Raw genomic sequence first — 21,502 nt, forward strand, 5'->3', positions numbered from 1 at the left:
TCATACCCATATCCTCACCCCACCCCCACTCCCCTTTTTCATAAAAGTTTTTTTTTGAAAAATATTTTAAATTTTAAATATTTCACCTAACCCTTCTAATATTTTCGAGTCATGTTCTATTTTTATAAAAAAATAATTTCTATTCTTTAATAAAAGATAAAAAGTACCGATTTTTTTTTTCATTCACCAATTTAACACTAAATTCATTTTCTACTCACTAACTAGACAAAAAAATAAGTTAGAAATTAAATTATTTTCGAAAAAATCGACAAAAACATTTTTCAAGGAAACACATTCTCCATCCTACCAAACACACCCTAATAGTGGATTTTGGATTAAAAGACAAACGGGTATAAATTGATTAAGAGTGTGTTAGATATTTTCTTTAGTAAAATTTTTGGCCGATTTATTTATTTGGTAGATTTAAATTGGTGACATTACACGTTTTACTCATTGGTAATGTGAAAAAATGATCTATCAAAATCAACTATATCTTTTTGTTAATATATTAGTGATAACAAATGACATTAGGGTTGCAAATTAATTGGTTTCAGTTTGATTTAGAAGTTTATTAGTTTCACTTATTAATTATCGATTTGTAGATATGTTATACTGTTATAAGGATATTGATTCATCAGTTATTAATTGTTATTTGTTTAATCATTAATATTCGACACAAAATTGAAAATCAATTAAAAATAAGGTGATAAATCAAATAAATCATGCACATGACAAATTGCATCTTACTCAAAAGTAACAACTGCCACATAGTAGAATAATCAAGAGTTTGAAACAACTAGAATGAAGAAGATAAATTACAGAAATACACACCTTTTGTTTCACTTATTTCTATTAATTCCTATGACTTTTAAAAATTTCCAAAATTCCTTATTTCTTGAATATATTCGAACTAGTTTTTAATATACCCGAACTAGTATTTAATGTATTTGAGCTAGTTTTTAATGTATCCGAACTACATATTAATGTATCTAAGACAATATTTAATGTATCTGAGCTAATATGTATTCGAGCTTCAATTATTGTATCAACTTTTTTTTTTAAAAGAAATTAATGTAACTAGAATTAAAATTATGAGATTTATGTAATTTACTCTGAATAAAAATATGAATCTAAACTCTAAGCCAAGGAGTTCATATACCAAAATAATATAAATGCAATCATTTAATTTACCGTTAAGAACTGATTCAACTGATAATAAAAAGAATCAAAATTATTACTGAAACCGCTAAGCCATAATAAACTTTCTTCGGTACAAATTATCAGTTTCGATTTGATTTCGAACAAATCCTATATTTGTTAGGTTATGAAGCCTGATTAATATTTGATGTACTGTCATATATTAACTGTTTAAGCGGTTTAACCTCCGCGGTGAGGTTGCCAGGGAGTTATGGGGGGCGGGAGCCCCCCATCCGAAGGAGAGATTGGGGGCAGCGCCCCGATCTAAATTTTAGGCTTTACTATTTATTCTCCATTTATACTCTATAACCAAAAATACTCTGATTTATTAATATATATACCCCACCGCCGTGGAAGTTTACTCACGGGGTGTTACCACGAAATATTGATTTCTCTCTCTAGATCTCTCATCTCATTCTCTTTAAAGTTCTTGTATTATTTATTCATCAACTGTGTGTGTGAATATTAACATAGATGAGTCTTTCGTTGAATATTAACATAGATGAGTCTTTCGTTAAAGTTTGATGACATATTTGAGCTATGCTCGCACCGAGAACATTTGTTCATGTGGTAGTCACGTGATGAATATACAAATTGTAATTTGGAGTCACCTTTGGGTGCTTCTTTTTTGTGGATCATTTATTTACGTTTTATTATACTCTTTTTCTCTTCTTCTTCTACATCTTTTCTTCTCCTTTTTTTTCCCTTCACACAAACAAAACACAATACTTTGCTTCCAGGGTTTCGTTTTTCTCCTCTGTAAATTCTCTCCTCTCCGATCTCCTTCAATTTTCAATTGTGTGAACTTCCGATTCGCAAAGATCCGGTTACGTTTTTTTTGGTTTTTTTTGGTTGTTTGGTGACGGAACCCTAATTTTATCGGGATTTGGAAGATTTCATGCGATGCGAAGAGGAATTGAGGTTCGTTTAGGTGTTTGAAGATCTTGCGGTTTTGGTTTGGTTCGATTTGATTTGATTTTTGAAAAAAAAGAAAAAAAAAGAAAAGAGGTATCGCGATTCGCGATGGATGTGGATTTTAATGGTGATGTAGCGAGTTTGGATGCTGAGCTTTTGCAGTTACCTGAGTTGTCTCCTTTGGCTATTAAAACGAATCCTTTTGTTGCCGAGAAGCTATTTGATCAATGGCTTTCGCTTCCTGATACTGCCGCTTTGGTAATTTCCTTATTTCTATTTTTGTGACTTTTTTTTTGTTGATGTAGTAGGAGTTAGCTGTCAAAATTTGAATTTGGATTTGCTTGTACCTAGGTATATTTATTTGGAGATGTGTCAACCTGTACTGTGTGGGAGTACTTATTGTTTTATAGGTTACCACTGGTTTGGTGGTGTGCTGTATAAGAAAAAAACTGATCTTGGTGTAATACCCTGCACTACTAATAAAATGATTGGCTTCCAGTATAAACTCTGCATTAATGACACCTTCAAAACTTATGGTGGAATCTAAATGTTGTTTTATGTGAGAGAAAATACGGGAACAATAGATATATTTGCAATGCTAGGATAAGAGTAAATGAAATGTCTAAAAATACCCTTAAAACTTTATTATTGAGATTGCTATTGCAATCTGACATAACAATATATGTATTATTATCCTATTTGAGGGCACTAGGTGATAAGACTTGGGGTTAGATTACCTGGTAGTTGTGCTAGTGGAAGGTATCATGTATGCGGTAGAATAGTTGAGGGGTGCAATAACGATCAAGCTGTCTTTACAACATGGTAAACTTCACATTAGAATCCGTATGAACTACCCATTCATTAGTTAGGTGGCCGTTTGGCATATCCTTTTATTTTTTGTTGAAGCTATTTTATCGTTTTACCAAGAGGGTTTCTTATGCTGTGAGTATGCATTACTCAGAGCGTCACTTTTTGGGGTTTTTTCCACTTCCATAGTTCAATTATATGCCGAATTCTGGGGGTTACATTTTTTAATAACTAGTGTAAATGACCTGGCTCACCAATTGGTACCGCAAGAGAGCGTCACTTCTCTAGAACATTACCTACGAATATAATTGTCTAGCTATGCCGAGAAAACTATGGTAGCAATCCATGAATTCTATAGTATTCACGTACAATCTCAGGGAATTTCTCTAATTCTCTCAGAGATGGGACTCCTACATTTGTCATTATCTTTACTCCAAAAATTTAATTAAAATTAACTATCAAGATAATTGGAAGTGATCAAATCATGGTATCTTCATCCATTTAGAATTTTCATTTGGTCGGTGCAGCTGTTGGGAACAGGACGTTGGGGTAAAAAACCTTAGTCCTTTATCTAAAGTCTCCAAAATGTAAAAAGGAGCAGTGTTCTGATAAGTTCAGAGATGCTTCCTTATTCTTTGACCACTTCAGCTAGTGACAGCTTCTTTTAGAGTCCTTGAATTACCAACTGGGCTCTGAAGTGATTAAGAAACCGTCAAGCTGGAGAGAGGAAAGTAATGCAGGAACAGATGGTTTATGGGCTTGGCGGACTTCTCATACACCACTGCAAGTGATTACCACCTTTCCTGCAGATTATGGATGGCAGTCCAACCAAAGCATACCACTTATAGTGGAGCTTTATCCTGATAAAAAATTTACCCTGATCTAAAAAGCTTAAGTGGGGCTTTAATTTTCTTCAACATTCTCTTGATAGTTACCCTTCCACCATTTTTGTGGTAAGGTAAATAATTTTATTAACAATTTTGAGAACCTCGTATACAAGACACATACCAAAAAAAGGAGAACCTAGACCATAATATGGTTCTCAATAAAAGAGGTCCAATCCTCTACAAACATGAAGCCCAAAAGGAAACTAGAGACAAAGAACTACTTTGCAGTTTTATAAAAGCTTGCTCCATTCCTTCAAAAAGGCCCTCTTATTTCTCTCTTTCCAGATAACCCACATGATGGCTGGGGGGCCACTCTCCTTCCCCTTGGGCCTTTCTTCCTTCTCATATGAGTCCAACTTTGAAAAACCTCCTTCATTGTGCTTGGCATCACCCATTGCATCCGAAACAAAATAAAGCACCATGACCTTTTCGTTGCCCTTGGGAGCCTAGACAATTGTTTACCCTAAACCTTCTAGAAGTAAGAAACGTCATAGTGCATGGTAACTTGTGAACTTCCATTTTTGATGTAGTAAATTTGGTATGTCATTAGTCTACAATAGCCACAAAGTTTATTAACCAGTAAAGTGCTGAAACAATGGAAATAGAAGGCTTTAAAACTTATTGGATGGAAAAACATGAACTCTTGACATTCCAAAGGAAAAAAGTAGTCAGTAAAGTTAGGAGTCTTAAAAGGACAAGAAGTGTGCTATATCTTCAACTGTTACAACAACAACAACAACAACTTCCACAAGAAGTGGACCTCCAAATGCATCAACTGACACAGAGAATAAAACCAAATAAATAGTTCCAGATTGTTTGGTTAATGAACTGCATAAATTCCAAATGCATAAGCAAGTAGGTTCTATGTGATGATTGAAGGTGTTAAACTGCAATGAGATAGACTCCAAATTACTTAGATATGTCTCGAAAAACCACTCTTATCAAAGGCTCGCTTAACACTGATGAGGAACAGAACATGTTGAGCGCTTCCCCTTGCATCATGGGCACTTCAGTGTCATCATCAAGATTCAAGGCTACAAGTCATACTTTTCCTTGCCAATGAGCGTAATCATGAAGAGGCGGCACTGAACAATTCATATATTACTTTATCGTAATCTTTTTTTAATTTCTTGTCCATATATTTGTTATTTTTTATTACAAATTATTTGTCTTGGACTACACATACATATTTGTATTTTTTCCTCCATTTGTGCCTTTCTTCATTAAGGCCCACACTTTATTTGCGATTTGTGCTTAAAGCATCTATGGACCTTTGAGCTTTTTTGCGCTTTTCACCTTTGAAAACTCTTGGAAAATGTGTAATTTAAGACCAGGAAAAGCAGTTTTAGCTAAGTATAGAACATAATGGAAGCAAAGCTATACGAATTATGGTTAAGCTTCTTTTTTTGTTGGAACACTTATATTAGGTCCTATGTATTTCTAAAGTCCTTTTAGCATATGAGGGAAGGTCTGTATGCCTATGTAGGTAAAAAGGTGATTTAGCGAATTTCTAGTTTTGGAGAACCTCTAACCTAACTTAGAAGACATTATTGAGTGTTGGAATGAATTGTGCTCATGTATAACAGAGCATATATAGGGTTTCTTATTGTTGACCCTGAATAGTTTGAGATCGACATGCAGTTTTTTATGGGTATAATACATAAATGTGCCCTTTAACTTGGCCTCAAATCACATTTATGCCCTTCAACTTTGGGTGTGCACAAGTAGACACTTAAACTTGTATAAAGTTGTACAGAGAAACACACATGTCCTACATGTCATCCTACATGTCATTTTTTGTCCTATGTGGTGTCCTACGTGTATTGTGCCATTTAGGACTCATGTGTTTATTTATTTAAAAGTTTGATAGTTAAAGTGTCTGTTTGTGCATTATGAAAGTTGCAGGTCAAAGTTGAACTTTGAAGCCAAGTTTAGGGTCCAATATATATATTATGCCCTTTTTTTGGGTGAACTATAGAATTTTGATATGTTAATCCCTACCTACTAGTATGGAAGGATTACCAACCAAGAAAAACATATATAGTTTTATGGCCCGACTTGTTAGACAAGTAGACCTCTGGATTAAATTATATTCTTAAAAAATCAAATTGCTTACTTAAGACTCGTAGATAGAGAGCGTTCACCATATAGAACTATAGAGAGGTACTTTATCGGTGACTTGTCTATCTCATCATAATGATATGCATAGTTCTTTTACCAAAACCATGTCTGGTGCATTTTATTCCTTTTCTCATTTTTTGTTATATTGCTGATTTCTATCTATTGGTAACAGAAAATATTTGTTTTCTCCACATGCAGGTGAAATCTTTGATTAAGAATGCCAAAGGTGGCGGTCCATTGAATGTGTCTACTACATCTTCTGGGACAAATGTCGCGGCAACTAATTCTTTGCCGTCCATGTTTCCTGCTGGAAGTACACCTCCACTTTCTCCAAGAAGTTCATCTGGTTCACCTCGAATCTCAAAGCACAGGGCTGGACCCTCTTCATTGGGGTCTCCTCTGAAATTAATTAATGAGCCTGCAAAAGAACTGATACCACAGGTATGGAATACCTAATTCTGATTGGATATTTTATTTACAGACTGTTGAGATTGTAGTTGTGATGTTTTTTGGAAAATGCTTGTGATGGCAGTTTTACTTTCAAAATGGTCGCCCCCCTCCAAATGAATTGAAGGAACGCTGCTTGTTTAGGATAAACCAGTTCTTTTATGGTCACACAGATGGGCTACAAATGAATGGTAAGTTGTACTTTACGAATTGATTCTATGAAGGCTTCTGAGATGATAATGGATATACTTGCGACCTTCTGAGTTGAGACTTCTTGTTCTTTGACTAAATCCACTTCAACTGTTTTCTTTTGCATAAAAAATGGGGTGGGGGTAGGGGTTGGTCGATCTGTGATGGGATTTTATTCACTAAACAGTACCAACTAATTGCTAGTTAAATACAAAATCGCTAAAATGAACTGTCTCCCTTTTAACTGAAATTCATCATAGTATACAGTGCTTTGAGTTTTGAACTATGTGCTTGAATTCTTCCTTCAAAGCAGCATGAATCCTTTTTTCCCATACCACCCACAAGATGCATATTTTTATTCCAGACGTTCTTAATGTACAGTCACAAGAATTAGTTGCAGCCACAATTGTGCCAGAAAATGTGGTAGACTCATTCAATGGACCACCTTCCTTTGACATTCTTAAGCCAAAATTTCACCTGCGTTTGGAGAAAATAGATACTTCCTGTTGCCTGCTTGTATATGGTGGACTATATGGAGAGAGAGAAATGATGGATGTTTTGAAAATAGGGACAACAACCTTCAGGAAGTCAAGCTTAAATGTATTTTGTTGTTCTGTTTTTGGTGTACAAATGTCTACTCCAATGAGAGTCAATCATAGATGGTTTAGGGTCCATCTAGTTCCTGGTTTAGCATTGGAAGGACTTCAATCTTTTTCTTGTTTTTGTAAATATGGTTTTTCAGTACTACCTAAGTACTGATTGAAATACAATGTTAAGAAAAAAGAAGAGATCAACAATCATGAAACAAGAGAAGGAATAAAATGCACCAGGCATGATTTTGGACTGGTACAGGGTTATATAAAGCACTATTGATAGCATTATGATGAGATAAACAGGTCACCAATTAAGTACCTCTTTATACTTGTATATTTATAGTACTTTACCCTCTAAATACAAATTAAATTACGATGAAAACAATAGAAAAAATATGTATCTTGTGGGTGGCATGGAAAAATAGCTATCCTTCCCTCTGAGCTTGTGAAGGCATCTTACAATGTTCTAGGCATTACCCACTAAACTTCAAACAGGCTTAGAATATGTTTCGAGTCCACATGACTTCAGTGTCTTACAGAAAATTCTGTTCCTCACCCTCATATATGTAACATCTATCCCAGTCAATCTGTGGCAAGTTTACTGCATTGCAATCCAGCCCAAGCATTGTATTCTAAAGATTGCCCCGAAGAGACATGGAGATGTTGACTACGTTATCCATAATATGTGGAACTATTGACATAGATTCGTTATTTATGACAATGAGATACCATTGATACAAAGCCAATTTCAGTAGACTTATTGGAGGGTCCCATTGGCGTGCATCCATGGGAATCGTACCCACCGATTCGCCAACTATGAGCTGTGTGCTGGCACACTACCCGATAGTCCCCATAATGGGAATGTCCAGTGCCGAAGTTTGCCACCATTAGAGTTGCGTTGCTCTTCTTAGCCCATTTTTTGTTTTGCTACTGTCAGGTTTGCAGTATGTTATGGCATGACCTCAGTGTAAAACTGCTCCTATTCTCTACTCCCCGTACAGTGAGTCTAATTAAAAGTTAGCTCCTCCAGTTTTTGAGCGAATCCGTCCATTCTCTAGTCCTGGCAGTTATTGTCCCAGCTATTATCTGTTTATACTGAACTGTGATGGCTTCAGCTGGCAAAAGTCGAGAGAATCACAAAGAATATCATTTACTTTAGATAGCAATTGTTGCGTTAGTCAGGAAACAATACAGAATTTTGTTAGTATCATCTATCAAAAAAGTTAAAGAGTTTTTTTTTTTTAAAAAAACAATTCGGCCATAATTGAAATCCCTGAGAATTGGAAACCTTATTCATGTAGACCAAAATTCTATTCAGGAGCCCTCTTGTATGTTGTTAACAAAGCCAATCCGATAAGAAGTTTCTTTCTCTCTTTTTCTGTTTTGCCTAATGTTTCGCATGCTTCAGTTATCACATTATTTTGCTCTTGGTGCTATGTTATGCTTTCCATATTATTGCTATGACTTAGTTGCTATATCTTATTGACTGCTGTATTCGCTTTTTCAACTGCTTTGTTATGAGTTACTTGAGTCGAGGGTCTTTCAGGAACCTCTCTATCTCTCAGAGGTAGGGGTAAGGTCTCCAAACACACTACCCTCCGCCGACCTCACTTGTGGGAATACACCGGGTATGTTGTTGTTGTTTTCACTCTAACCTTTTCATGTCCTTCACATAGATTATTCTTTAATCAACTTTTTTTATTTCATCGGAACCTTCACCTTTGAGTGGCATCTCATTCAAGTTAGTCCCCTGGAAGAATATTATTTTTGGGTTAAAGACTGCAATGTGGAAGCACTACATTGGAATAGTTGCTGCATATTTTATTTTTTTTTGAAAATAGTAATGTTGTATTCCTCAGCATTAAGTGTATGCTGGTGAACTACATAAATTTTACATAGAGGGGCTCGGAAGGCTAATTACAAAAATCCTAACATATCTACTAGTTGCTCTTCCTCCTCTATACATTCCTGTTTACACCAAAAATTCAAATATTGAATGCAATTTTCTTTGACTTTCTGTATGGAGTTTGATTTGTTCTCATAGCATCTTCCATTTCTTTCCTTTTATACTGACCACCATATGCATAGTTGCTGCATTTTATTGGAATTTTGGAACTAGAGCAAATTGTTTAATGCTCAAATTTTCAATATTATTTATAATTTGCAAGTGTTGGGGTTATGCTGTTGGAATGAAGACACCTGATTAAAGAGCCCTTTGTTTATTTGTTGTGCATTTGAGTTATAACTAAACATTAATTTATTTTTCATTGGTTGTTAGAGTTTAAACCAATTACAAAGGAAATATGCAAGCTGCCCTCGTTCTTCTCCGCTGTACTTTTTAAGAAGATCGATGTTGACGGCACTGGCGTCATAACCAGGTACATGTTTCTGTCTTTTTGAGTATGAAGATGATTCATTTACTTTGTGGATACACATCCCAAATCGGGAGTCCCAAATTCTAAGTGCAATCCAATATCCATCATCTTAAAATTTGAATCTGAGATTCAGTCCATAATCCTACAATTCAAACAGAAATCTCAAAAAATTGTATTCAGGTTCTGATTTCTATTTTCCCCAAACTATGCCACCTGAATCGCCTTCAGGGTGTGTTATATTTGAAATGAATATTTAAGTGGCAGAAAGAGAGCCCATGAAATGAAACCAAATGTATCAGAGTCACATGCAATGTGCCTGAGGCATTTCTGAATTGATGTGAAATATTTCTGGAGCGCTTGAGGAGTGAGTTGAAATGCGATTTGCTTCGCATGACTGCAGGGATGCCTTTGTTGATTATTGGATACACGGCAACATGTTGACAAAAGATATAGCAACTCAAATGTACACAATCTTGAAGCAGCCGGACCTTAGATACCTCGTGCAGGTGCTTTCTCTAGTTCCTGTTGATGATTAAAATTCCTTCTGATTTTCTGTGTCGTAATTCAGAAGATAATATGATTTTGGTTTGATTTATGATTCTGTGCGCACAAATCTTTTAAGGCACACTAAGGTTTTGTGGATTACTAGATTATCCTCTTCTTTTAAAATTATGTGATGAGGATCCATATAGCTGTCCCCAACTTATTTGGGACTCAGCGTAGTTGTTTGGAAAATAAATTGTGCTCTTCTTTCCAATGACTTCTATCAACTGGATTGCAGGATGACTTCAAACCCATTCTTCGGGAACTTTTGGCAACACATCCAGGGTTGGAGTTCTTACAGAGCACACCTGAATTTCAAGAGCGTTATGGTACCTTCTCAGTCTCACGTGCTGCATTCATTCTAATCTGCAGATCCATTTGTATTCTCTTGTTTCCTAAATGTTCCATTGTGTGTTGTATATTGTTTCTTTTGGGTCCATCTTTTATGTCATCTGATGCTTACATCATAAATGAACTTTTGAGATGGGTAGCAATTACAACATGTTTGACTTGCTTGTACTTGAAAAGCTGTTTCTTGTCGAGACCTTTTAGGAAGATCTTTACAGGAATTCCTTTTCTATATAAGTCTTCTACAACATCCCCAGTTAATGTTTTTATTGAAGTCCTTGGGATTTTCATTACTTGCTCCCATTAAAGGAATCATCTTCCAATTAAATTTAGCCAACTTCTTTTGCTTCACTTTTCTGTCTTTTTTATTTTTAGGATGAGTCTGCCTTCATTTTTCTTTCTGGCAGCAGACTATTTTCTTGACAGTCAATTTCGTTGCATTTGCCAGCTGAAACTGTAGTATACAGAATATTTTATTACGTCAATCGATCGGGTAATGGCCGTCTTACCCTCAAGGAGCTGAGACGTTCTGACCTTATTGCTGCAATGCAACATGCGGATGAAGAGGATGACATTAACAAGGTCCTAAGGTATCCTTGCTTATAATATGGACTTGTAATAAATGCAAAATTTATTTGTGAGAAGTTTAAGAGACTCAGTTCTTTTACATCATTTGATATCATTTATTCAATATAGTTTCACCATGTAACTATTCAAATATCTTTTCGGTTTACTTTAATTACAAGCATGTTTATGGGACACTGATTGTAGGAAATCATACGCTACAGGATGTGTCAAAAACAGATACGAAAAAGGCATTATATGCAACTAGAATTGCAATAAATGCAAAATTTATTTGTGAGAAATTTAAGGGACTCGGTTCTTTTTACATGATTTGATATTATTTATTCAATATAGTTTCACCATGTAACTGTTCAAACTTCTTTTTAGTTTAGTTTAATAACAAGCATTTTTATGAGATAGTGATTGTAGGAAATCATACTCCATAGGATGTGTCAAAAACAGATACACGGAAAAAGGCATTATATGCCACTATAATTGCAAAATTCTTTTTGCCACCCAAGTCTTGGTCTAGTGTTAAGAGAGTAGTTCGTAGTGTGGGTTAAGAGTGCACTTCATGGGTTTGGATCGTTCCATGGATAAAAGTCTGACATTTAATTGTGTAAGGTAGAGGCACGGGCTCATTATCCGGCAAGTTTCGAACCGTGCACCATTAATACATGGAAATTTGTTGGTTATCAAAAAGATCAAACACTAGTATGAAAAGTGGGTGCTAGAAAACTACATAAACTGTGTTTTTGTAGATTTTTTTAAAATATTGGATTTTTGCGGCAGATATTGATACATTCATATATCTTGTTGAGTTTGTTACACTTAATCTAGCTTGACATCTTCTCTGTTAAGCTCTTGAGCACTTCATTTTTGCTACAGGTACTTCTCGTATGAACATTTTTACGTGATATATTGCAAGTTTTGGGAGCTTGACACCGATCATGATTTTCTCATTGATAAAGAGAACCTCATTCGATATGGCAACCATGCCCTTACGTACAGGATTGTTGATAGAATATTTTCTCAGGTCCGGGTCTTTCATGTACTGTTTGTTGTTTGCAGTTTTATCTTGCCTGTTTTGAGTTTGTAGCTCTTGTATTCTTAAAAATGCTTGCTCATCACTTCATAAGGAGTTCTATGCTTTAATTTGCTATCAGGTTCCTAGGAAGTTCACCAGTAAAGTTGAAGGGAAGATGGGCTACGAAGATTTTGTTTACTTTATATTGTCAGAGGAGGATAAATCATCAGAGCCTAGTCTTGAATACTGGTCAGTTTCTGAATTGACATTCAACTTTCTTGCAATCTTTGCACTTTTAATGTGACTCAAGAGTTTGGTTTCTGCTGAGTGGAGATTATGTTACTGAGGAAATTTCCTTGTGAAGAAGCAATTTGTTATAACCACCCTTTCTAATAAATATTAGTGACTGGCGTTGATTGTGGATTCACTTCATGTATTGTGCTCTTTAATTCATTGACTCTGGAAGAATAGAGATGATGGTGGAATGTTTCATAAATTAGATATTTCTCTGGGTCCGTCATTTGGTTTTCGGAGATACCTGAAGGCGTTAGATAATGGATGCATTTAATAATAGTTCCTAACCATAGTATGTTTGAGTAACTTAGATATCATAATTCATAAGGATTCATAAGAGTTCCTTGCAAAAATGCCTTCTAATGGGTGCTATTATTTGCATATTTAGATTTTGAGATGCATGGAATAATCCTTATAGGGTGCAATGTTGGATTATGATTGAAGCACCTTTGGAACCAAATTGTTATAAGCTTGCAGATGACAATCCAAGCAATTTTTAGTACTCCATCCACCCCAATTTATGAGGCATACGTTCCCTTTCTCATCCCTTTTAAAAAGAATGTCACATACTTATTTTGAAGCATCTTTTTTTGAACAGGTTTGTGTTGAAGCAATTTAATTTTGAAATCTTCATTTTATCCTTTATAAGATGCTTTTTAGCCAAGCAAATGTCTAATTTTTGTTTTAGATCACAAGTTTCAAAAGTTCTTCTTTCTTATACATCGTGCTCAGTTGAACACCACTACATAAATTGGGAGGATTGGGCATGAGGATCCCAGCAAGTAATGTCATTAAGGGTAAATTGAAAGTTTAAAGTTAAATTGCTGCCAAACATAGAAAGGTGCCATTTTTGGGACACACTTAAGGGGGAGTGATTTTCTTTTTTTTTTGATTGTATGTTCATTAATTATCCATGAAGTATCACACAACTTTTGAAGCAGATGATTTGACAACCAAGTAGGATTTTCTATGTTTAATTACACTAAAAGCATTGTTGCAACTCTTTTGTTTGTTCACTGTTGAGTGTTGGTGAAACATTATGAAAAATGCACTTAGTTAAATAGCTGCTTCCGAGCTGCTGATCTTGGGTATTTCCTTGTATATTTGTTGCAAACATCAGGCAAACGCTCTTTGATGGGCGTTTGGCTGAGTAGAGTTGTTACAGATTGTTCAATTCACTTCAGAAAAGTAGTTTTTGGGAAGTGTATATATAATGTATGCACACATGCACTGTTGACACTGCTTGTGTTTGTTTGTTATTTTCTTTCTTGATCAGGTTCAAATGCATAGATATGGATGGAAATGGGGTTATAACAAGGAATGAGATGCAATTCTTTTATGAGGAGCAGTTGCATAGAATGGAATGCATGGCCCAAGAGCCAGTGCTTTTTGAGGATATTTTGTGTCAAATAGTTGACATGGTCAGTCCAGAGGTAATTTTGGAACTTTTCACGTTTCCAATCCTTTCTTATCTTGTGTCCTTTCCATGTTGTAATTATTGTTCCATAATCATCTGATCTGTATGTATAATTGCAATGCTTGGACAATTTTTCATACCAAGTTAAACTTTGTGAGTAAGATTTGTCTATATAATCCCTTTGGGTGGGGTGAGAGGTTGTTTTAATTGTTGTTAGATTTGTGTTTTCATTAATGTTTGTTGGTATTAAGTTAAGATTTGTCTATATAATCCCTTTGGGTGGGGTGAGAGCTTTTTTTAATTGTTGTGAGATTTGTGTTTTCATTAGTGTTTGTTGGTATTAAGTCACTGTCTTATTGATACACCCACTTCTTTTGTCCGGGTGTTCGGCTGTTTGCTATATGTTTTCTTTAATTTGTTTAGAGGATTTGTATGTTAATATTTTTTTACACTGGGTATGTTGTTTGTTGTATATAATACTAAATGTAGGGAATATCAAAATCATTAGTATTACCCTAATTGGTATTAAAGACACATTAATTGAGTATTGAAATGAAATGAGGCCCAGATGGAGCAGAACGAATTTTGAGGACTCATATATTCAACTCCGACTATTCAGAAATTGAGGTGTAGTAGTTGTTGCTATTGGTGCCTTTATGAAAATACAAAGTAAACTCTGTGTATATAAGAATACGAAATATCTATGTGGGAGTTTCTCTAACCTAAAATCATCACTATGATCTATGTGATGATATAACGTCTAATCCACGCTGCTAGAGACGCCATATACTTTTTTGGGGTATTGAACCTACTATTAAGTGGATCCACTAGTCTATACTAAATAATTAAGGAATCATCTAAAAAGTATGACCCTTTAAACCCACGTTGGCTGCATGGTTTATGGGGGTTGTGAGTTGTCTGAACTCTTCCCCATATCAAGTTAGTCATGGTTAATGACTAACTTGAATTTGTTAGATTGTTTGACAAGGTGTACTATATGTTTAAAAAAAAACATGTAGTTTAATTTGTATCATCTGCTCTTTTTTCCAAGTACAATAACAGATATAATTCAAGTTTCTTTGTTGCAGAATGAAAGCTATTTTACATTACGTGATTTGAAGGGAAGCAGGCTCTCCGGTAGTGTTTTTAACATACTTTTTAACCTCAATAAGTTCATGGCCTTTGAAACCCGCGACCCCTTCCTAATTCGTCAGGTAATTGAAAGGCTAATATATAGTTTATAATGTAGTTCCGGTGTTGCTTGACTGTTGTTACCAATGGTTGACATGAGTTTATTCTTGTTTCCAGGAGCGTGAGAACCCAAATCTGACTGAATGGGATCGCTTCGCTCACAGAGAATATATTAGGCTCTCAATGGAGGAAGATGCAGAGGATGCCTCCAATGGAAGTGCAGATGTCTGGGATGAATCACTCGAGGCTCCCTTCTGAGTTCTAGTCTGTGAGATAGAATGGTATGGAGAATGCAGTTACTTAGAATAACCTAAGGCTGCATCTACATACATCGATAGTTCTGCCACCCATTATTTTTTCTCATGCCATGTCTTCATCTCTGATCATGCTGTAAAACACTTTGTTCACCGTTGATGCATATTACTTTATCTGGAAGAAAGTCTTATACTAGCTAGTGAGAGTTTGTTGACATTTACACAACCTTAGCTGTAAGATGCACGTTTGTGGAGTTGCATATAATGTTAAAGCATGCTGTTATAGTAGAAATAGATGCTTTTGCTAAATTACAGGAATATAGGAGAAAAATAAATACTCATGACTGAGCATCAGTATCAAATGCTCTCAAATTACTGAAAACTCATGAAGCAGAATTCGTCACCCAAGGTAATGTGAATTCACTTATAAAAGAGAGATTTTAGGTGGCTCAGGATAGTATCCACATTTTCTTGATTTTTCAGTCGACACAAGGTACATCTATTGTGTTCATGCCACATTCAGGATGCAGTTAGTTTATGTGGCATGTAGAAATTTTTATGACCTGGCCTCTTCCTGCTTGTAGATATATTACCGCTTCTTATTTGATATGTGAGTTGTTGTTGGAAATGGCCTCACACGATTTAATATTGTTTTCTCCATTTGTCAAGCAGCCTGACCTTATGCTGTTCTTTCTTCAGCCAGGTGTGCCTATTAGCAAATCTTGTTTCAAGCTGGCTATTGAGTTGCAAAGAGTTAGTTTGCACGGAACAGTCAAGTGGGACAAGCTTATCCGTGTGTGTCACCAAGATGTTATTATGAGATAGCCGAGGAGGAAATGTTTGTTTGAACTGCATAGAGTATGCTCTCATGAAGTATAAGGGCATGCTAGTGTTGGAAGCTCCTGACTTGAAACATCAAGGGCTTTGCAAGTGCGCCGGTTGGTGATAGATGATTAATGAAAAACTAGATTCCAGTAGTTCATAACTTCGCTCCACGCTTGTTCCCTCTTTAGCTGTACGAAGTCCATATTTCTTATTTATTTGTTCTAGTGCCGATTTTTGGTGGTTGCAAATACAGTTTTTCTTGAAGAGGTTTAGTATGGCTAGTCCCACAGTCCATGTGGATCAGCTTTTTGCTCCTTTTATTATTCTTTTGTGGATTAGACTCTTCTTTTAGTGGCATGTGAATCATGGTAGTTCTGTATTGACTGTGTAATGATATGGCTTCCCTGTTTCTGTCTGCCTTTCTAATCTGATGTTAGAGGTTGGATACATACATTTAGTTGAGTGATGGTATTTGAACAGTTAACAGGCCATTAACACATCTGCATCGAGATTACTGTAGTAAAATAGAAACAATCTCTCTACCCTACAAAGGTAGGGGTAAAGTTTGCACAGAGACTCCGTAACATTGACTGTGTTGTTTCACTATAGTAAAATCGTATCGACATCGTAAGGAGGTTGAATTATCAAGAGATCGAAGTTTGAACTTTGAAATATAGCGAGAATTGTGTTTTGAAGCTTGCAAATTAAGGTTAAGGTTAAGCTTGATCACATGTCAAGAAGTGAACTGGATGTTTAAATTTAGCTAACATATCAATTAGCCAAATAACATAGAATAAGCGTTTTATGTAACATGGTTCATTGAAGCGCTAAGTTTATGAATGAACAAAAAAATCGTCTTAAAATTTGCAATTTAAAATAAGTTTTTGATATCTGTGTGAGAATAAATAATCTCATAAAAGTAAGTAAGAGTTTTAAAGTTTAATTTATTTGTAAATATGAAAGACAATATTAACAAACTTAAAAATAGTGTATTGAGTCAAAAAAAAGTTTTTAATTAAATATAAATAATTAGTAAACAGCTGACTAATCATCTTACTAGTTTATGTCAAAGCTAATATTTTTATAATGAATTGAATTAGTCGAGTTAGTCGCAGCTAGCTCGATCCACTCAAGAAACGGAGACGTCACAAAACTCAAAGAAAATGAAAATCTACGCAACGTTTTTTATTCTTACTCTTTAGTCAAACAAAGAAAGACAAAATAAACTCCCCTCTTTTTTTTCAAAAACCCTACTTCGCCGGCGCTATCTTGTCGGAGAAGGAGACTGTTACTGGCCGGAGGCGGTGTTAAACAATATGAAAGTCGTTGCTTTAGTCAGTGGTGGCAAGGACAGTTGCTATGCGATGATGAAATGCATTCAATATGGTCACGAGGTTCTCAAATTTTGTCTCTTTGCCTAAGTGTTTGATGATTTTGTCGCTTGTTATTGTGCTCTTATTCTGGTAATTTTCAGATTGTTGCGTTGGCTAATTTGATTCCTGCTGATGATGCAATCGATGAGCTTGATAGCTACATGTATCAAACAGTGAGTTTTTTTTTCTTTCTTTTTCTCTTTAAATGCTGAAAAAGGATATGGTGACACTTTTGTAAGCAGGAGCGAAGCTAGCGTTTGGTTATGAGTTCGTCCAAAGCTAGTAACTTTGGTCCAAACCTTGTACAAATTATTGCTCCCACTTTTAGTTTGTTTGTCTTAATTTTCTCCATTTCAAAAAGCATATGTCTCTTTCTTTTATTTGATCAACTCTTTTATTCTAACTTTGCCCACGGCATGTTTTAAGACCGCAAGATTCTAAAGTCTATTTATTTTCTTACACTTCATGCGAAGTTAAAATCAGCAAACGAAATCCAATCAGATATTCTACTGCCTTACTGGAATCAGTATAATAGTAATAAGACAGCTGAAGAGAGGATGACGTAGACAAGAATCAACAAATTAAAACGGAGTAATTTAGAACCTTGTAACTTTAGGATTAGAATCCTGAATGCATAAACTTCAAATTTTGTCTCCTGCTCTGCCTCTGCTTTTTAAGTCCCAACATATTTTCTATATGCATAACCTTCAGAGGATCTGTCATAGTTGGATTATTTTATTGAAAAGGTGTTGAATTAGAGAAGTTCATTGTATATGAATGTGAAAATGGAACTAATGCTTAAGGGGAACATCCTTCTTGCAAAACTCAATCTGATTGAAGTTTATCAAAATGAAAAATAATGATCTTTTGGTTAGTTATAAGCTGCTATATCTGGATGATAAAATGAGAGGATGTCCCCTTAATGGGTTGTCGATAGGCAGCAATAGATGAGATTGAAACAGTCAGAAGGTTCACCTCTCATCCGGGTGGATTGGGGAGTTGAGACTTCCTTGCTCTTTTTCTTTGAGAAAGTTAACATTTTATAGACAACAATACACCAATGGTTTATTTCAGTAGTAATTACATCAGGAGTATACAATAAGCAAAACCAAAAGATATATCATCTACACCCCTCCTAAACTATCTAAAAAGTGAGTAATAGCCTCCACCTCTTTGGGAAGGACATGGATACACCAAAAATAGAGGGTTATAAGGCAGTTCAACTTCAAACTCTTGAAAGGGATGCTCTTGTTTTCGAAGCTACTCTGCTTCCTTTCCTTCCAAATTGTCCACTAGATGCAAGCAAGGACAATTTTTCACCTTTCCTTGTGACCTGATATATTCCTTTCTCTATTCCAGCATGCTAGAAAATCTGAGGTGTGTCTTGGCATGGACCAACTGATTCCCCTCAAATTCAAAAAGTCCTGCCATAGTTTCTCTGTCACTCTGCAAGGAGGAAGAGATGTTTGTTGTTTCTTTTTCTCTTTCACAAAAAAGCACCTGGATCATAACTGTCTTTCCCTTTTCATTTGATTGTTCGGAGTTAGTACTGCTTCCCTAGCTACCAACCAGGTGAAACAAGCCACCTTGTGAGTTACATTAATTTTCCATATCATCTTCCAAGGTCATGGTAGAAACATTTCAGCTGGCATGTCAAGATGTCTGTAAGCTGATTTTATTGTGAACTTCCCATTGTTGGCCCTCGACCATTGTAAACTATCCTCATTTGTGTCAAGGTTGTTTGCCTACTCCAAGGACTTCTAGAAATCTTATAATTTGTCTATTTCCCAGTCATTCAACCTTCTCCTAAAAGATAGATTCCATCCTTGGTTGTCTCTGACTTCTGCTTCTACTGTTGCTTCCTTCTGTTGGTTCAGATTATAAATCTCAGGATGCAACTGTTTCAGGGAGTATTGTCCAACCCACACATCATTGAAGAAGAATGTCTTCCTTCCATTTCCTATATCAATTTTTGAATTTCCCCATATTTTAGACCATAAGTTCCTGATTGTTCCCCATAAACCAACCCCATAAGGGCTTCTATCTTCCTCAGTAATCCATAAGTCCTCCATTGCAAATCTGGAGATTATAACATCTTTCCACAGACCTTGTTCTACAGAAGCAAACCTTCACAGTTACTTCAAGATGAGACTCTGGTTTTAAACTTCGAGATTTTTAATGCCCATTTCCCCTTCTTTTTTTTGTGTGTAACACCTCATCCCATTTCACCAAGTGATATTCCCCCTCTCGATTTGCTTGCCATAAAAAGTTTTTCCTAATGGATTCTAACTTAAAACACTCCCTGACATGGGGAATAAAGACTTCATGTAGGTTGGCATAGCATCAAGCACACTAATTAGTGTCAATCTTCCACCAAGGGTAGGTATTGGCTTCTCCAATTTACCGGTATTTTTTCACACTTCTCTACCACTGCATTCCATATGTTCTTTGATTTACTGTTTGCTCCTAGAGGCATCCTTAGGTAAGTGGTAGGCATTTCTCCCACTTTACCTCTAAGATGCCAGCTAGTCTGTTGATATCTGGGACTTCATTCACGGGGTAGACAAAACTCTTGCCCCAGTTTATATGTAGTCCAGAGACAGCTTCAAACAATATAGATATGATCCTTAGATGCTTTAGTTGTTCTTCCTCTGCACCACACTACACTAGGGTGTCATTGTCATACTGCAAATGGGAGATTGATAAGCCCCTGATGTCACTATCATTCATCCAGAACCCTCTTATCATGTTATTTGATTGTGCTGTTTCAACGTGTCACTTAGTCCTCCCATAGCTAGTATAAAAAGGAAGTGGGAGAGGGAATCCCTCGCCTTAATCTTCCTTCAGAGGGAAAGAAACCAGAGGGGTATCATTTAATAAAATTGAGAATTTGACTGTTCTCTCACTGTACTTCAACCAATTTATCCACCTATTTTCAAAACCCATCCTATCCAGTGTTTACCACATAAAGTCCCAGTTGAGGTGATCATAGGCCTTTTCTATCTCCAACCTACATAGAATTCCAGGAACTTTAGTTATTTTCCTCACATCTACACATTCATTGGCTATAAGTATGGCATCCATGATATGCCCACCCTTGATGAATGCCAATTGATGCGTATCCACCAGCTTTGACATCACCTTCTTGAGACTTCCTTGCTCTTAGGCCTGCTGTAGGGCCAGTAAGATCAGGAAGAAGGGGATTTGGTTCTTTTTTTTCTTCGGACTGACTCTAAAGTCTAATCGTGATTTTAACTCTATTATGATACCTCCCTCTGTCGCAATAGAAACCAAGAATGGAGGTGACTTTGCTACACTTGTTTATAGTTGGAAATTCCAACTCGAAGGCCCTAATACCACTGACTTTGTCCATGTCATATATATACCTCTAGATGCATTGGGTTATTGATGCGATCATTTGATGATTGAAGATTGTAAAAGGAATGAGTGTACAGAGAGGACCTAACTAAAAGCAAAATGCAGGTGAAGTAAATTATCTCTATAGACGATAATAATAGTTGAATTGGTCAGTGTAACACTTACAGCATGTCTAGTGTTTTTCAGGATTCCTTTTATCCTGGTTAGACTTGTATCTTTCTGTTGCAATAGTATGAGACTGACGTAGAGAATCCAACATTTGCATAAAAGACAAGTTAGTTAGTATTGGAATGATAAAACCTGAATGCCGAGAATTCATATAGCCACACCTGAACTAATTTCAGGTTGAGTTATAGTTTATTGATCCTCTTTCTAGCATCTTGATGTCTCCCATCTACTAGTGGAAATTTCCTTTCTTTTTTACAAGAATTCTGATCATAAGTTCTGTTAATAAGAAAGATAAGCGATATTCTCCTCCTCTCTTTTATACCATGTTTTCATTTAAATGTTTGGTAACTGTATATGCAGGTTGGGCACCCGATAGTTGTTAGTTATGCTAAATGCATGGGACTCCCATTATTCCGGAGGCGAATTCGAGGATCCACAAGGCAAGCCCTTTTACAGTCAATTCCCTAAGTTTTAAAATTCTATTACTGGATTCTTATTAAAGAACTGGAGAGGTGACATTTATTATTTCTTGTTGAAGGATAGAGATATGAAGTTGTTAATGTTGGTTGCATATATATATATATATATA

General features: G+C 35.7%; 2 protein-coding genes across 4 annotated transcripts in view; both read left to right on the forward strand.

Moving 5' to 3' along the window:
* Nucleotides 1-1,834: 1,834 nt before the first annotated feature.
* LOC107017962 (serine/threonine protein phosphatase 2A regulatory subunit B''beta-like) lies at nucleotides 1,835-16,420 on the forward strand. Of its 2 annotated transcripts, none has more exons than XM_015218280.2 (13): nucleotides 1,835-2,370; nucleotides 6,126-6,368; nucleotides 6,460-6,565; nucleotides 9,435-9,534; nucleotides 9,932-10,037; nucleotides 10,313-10,403; nucleotides 10,871-11,012; nucleotides 11,875-12,022; nucleotides 12,153-12,262; nucleotides 13,584-13,740; nucleotides 14,813-14,938; nucleotides 15,033-15,196; nucleotides 15,869-16,365. In XM_015218280.2, the coding sequence occupies exons 1-12, from the start codon at nucleotides 2,221-2,223 to the stop codon at nucleotides 15,171-15,173; spliced, it is 1,620 nt and encodes a 539-aa protein (XP_015073766.1). In that variant the 5' UTR covers nucleotides 1,835-2,220; the 3' UTR covers nucleotides 15,174-15,196; nucleotides 15,869-16,365. The 2 variants fall into 2 exon arrangements, with proteins under 2 accessions (XP_015073766.1, XP_027772533.1); XM_027916732.1 differs by having other exon boundaries at nucleotides 2,221-2,370; nucleotides 15,873-16,420.
* A 652-nt stretch (nucleotides 16,421-17,072) lies between these two features.
* Nucleotides 17,073-21,502, forward strand: part of LOC107018291 (diphthine--ammonia ligase) — a 10,093-nt gene continuing 5,663 nt past the window's right edge. For both annotated transcript variants that reach the window (XM_015218740.2, XM_015218742.2), the window contains exons 1-3: nucleotides 17,073-17,388; nucleotides 17,469-17,540; nucleotides 21,274-21,353. In XM_015218740.2, coding sequence (XP_015074226.1) covers nucleotides 17,311-17,388; nucleotides 17,469-17,540; nucleotides 21,274-21,353 — 230 coding nt within the window. In that variant the 5' untranslated portion in view covers nucleotides 17,073-17,310. The remainder of the gene's footprint in view (nucleotides 17,389-17,468; nucleotides 17,541-21,273; nucleotides 21,354-21,502) is intronic.

This window comes from Solanum pennellii, chromosome 4 (assembly GCF_001406875.1).
Source record: "Solanum pennellii chromosome 4, SPENNV200".
Lineage (NCBI taxonomy): Eukaryota > Viridiplantae > Streptophyta > Magnoliopsida > Solanales > Solanaceae > Solanum > Solanum pennellii.

Coding starts and splice junctions, on each gene's coding strand:
- LOC107017962 (XM_015218280.2), top strand. CDS start 2,221: ATGGATGTGGATTTTAATGGTGATGTAGCGAGTTTGGATGCTGAGCTT. Junction 2,371..6,125: donor TTCCTGATACTGCCGCTTTG/GTAATTTCCTTA, acceptor CTCCACATGCAG/GTGAAATCTTTGATTAAGAA. Junction 6,369..6,459: donor CAAAAGAACTGATACCACAG/GTATGGAATACC, acceptor TTGTGATGGCAG/TTTTACTTTCAAAATGGTCG.